A 1148-nucleotide genomic window follows, 5' to 3' on the forward strand; every position below is an offset into this window, starting at 1 on the left:
CCTACTCTGCTGCTGGTGTGCTTTTGCATCAAAGTAAGTTTGTTACTAATTTGCTATCTGATTATGCTTGTGATGTTGCTTCTCTTGTGTTTTGTCCTTTGGAACTTCACAAGAAGTTGACTGCTGATATGGGGGATCCCTTGGCTCAGCCTGAGTCTTAACGCAGTCTAGTGGGAAAATTGAATTTTTTGACCCACACTCGCCCAGATCACTCTTTTGCTGTTCAGCATTTAAGCCAGTACTTGCAGCATCCTTGTGTGCCTCATATGCAAGCTGCTTTACATCTTTTGCGTTACCTCAAAGGTTCTCCGGGTTTTGGTTTGTTTTTCAGTGACTCTCCTGATCTAACTCTTCGAGTTTTTTGTGATAGTGATTGGGCGTCTTGCCCTGACAGTCGTTGTTCTGTTACTGGTTTTTGTGTCTTACTTGGTGATAGTTTGATCAGCTGGAAGTCCAAAAAGCAGCCTGTAGTTTCTCTTTCTTCTACGGAGTCTGAATATCTCTCGTTGAGTAAAGCTGTGGGTGAGATTACATGGTTATCACGTCTTCTTTCTGATTTTGGCATCCAAATCTCTCTACATGTTCCTGTTTTTTGTGATAGCCAGTCCGCCATTCATATTGCCAGGAACCCGGTCTTCCATGAACGCACGAAACACATCTAATTGGATTGCCACTTTGTTCGTGCCAAGCTTAGTGCTGGACTGATCAGTCTCCATCACACTCCTAGAGCTTCTCAGCTAGCTGACATCTTTACTAAGACTTTACCTGGTGCTGCTCATCATTCTCTTCTGCGCAAGTTGGGAGTTCTATCACCCTCCAACTTGAGGGGGGGTGTTGACTCTATAGATCATTGTGGAGTGGGCTAATTATTTTATCCATTCATCTGTACATATTTTACATTGGCCCATCTAGTACATAGGCCCATTTTATTTATCCGAGTCTCTTATTTTCGGATCTTGTATATATATACTAAAAACCCATGTTTGTAGGGTAATGGGAAAAACATTTTTCTGTATGCACACAGATTCATAATGAGATGTTTTGCTCTCCAGCTCCTTCGAGAAGTTTCGTCTCTCTTCGAACTGGTAGATTCCAGCTTCTAACAATATCTGTCCTTGGAACTTCAATCATACGTTGAGGGAACTTAT

General features: G+C 42.2%; 1 protein-coding gene across 1 annotated transcript; it reads left to right on the forward strand.

The window, feature by feature from the left end:
• The first annotated feature begins 7 nt into the window (after positions 1 to 7).
• Positions 8 to 1064, forward strand: LOC124890980 (uncharacterized mitochondrial protein AtMg00810-like). The gene is made up of 2 exons (XM_047402829.1): positions 8 to 522; positions 626 to 1064. Exons 1-2 carry the CDS (start codon positions 267 to 269, stop codon positions 703 to 705), a joined length of 336 nt encoding a protein of 111 aa, XP_047258785.1. The 5' UTR covers positions 8 to 266; the 3' UTR covers positions 706 to 1064.
• Positions 1065 to 1148: the final 84 nt, after the last annotated feature.

Source organism: Capsicum annuum, unplaced genomic scaffold, assembly GCF_002878395.1.
Source record: "Capsicum annuum cultivar UCD-10X-F1 unplaced genomic scaffold, UCD10Xv1.1 ctg28241, whole genome shotgun sequence".
NCBI classification, from domain to species: domain Eukaryota; kingdom Viridiplantae; phylum Streptophyta; class Magnoliopsida; order Solanales; family Solanaceae; genus Capsicum; species Capsicum annuum.

Coding starts and splice junctions, on each gene's coding strand:
- LOC124890980 (XM_047402829.1), top strand. CDS start 267: ATGCAAGCTGCTTTACATCTTTTGCGTTACCTCAAAGGTTCTCCGGGT. Junction 523..625: donor CTCGTTGAGTAAAGCTGTGG/GTGAGATTACAT, acceptor TCATATTGCCAG/GAACCCGGTCTTCCATGAAC.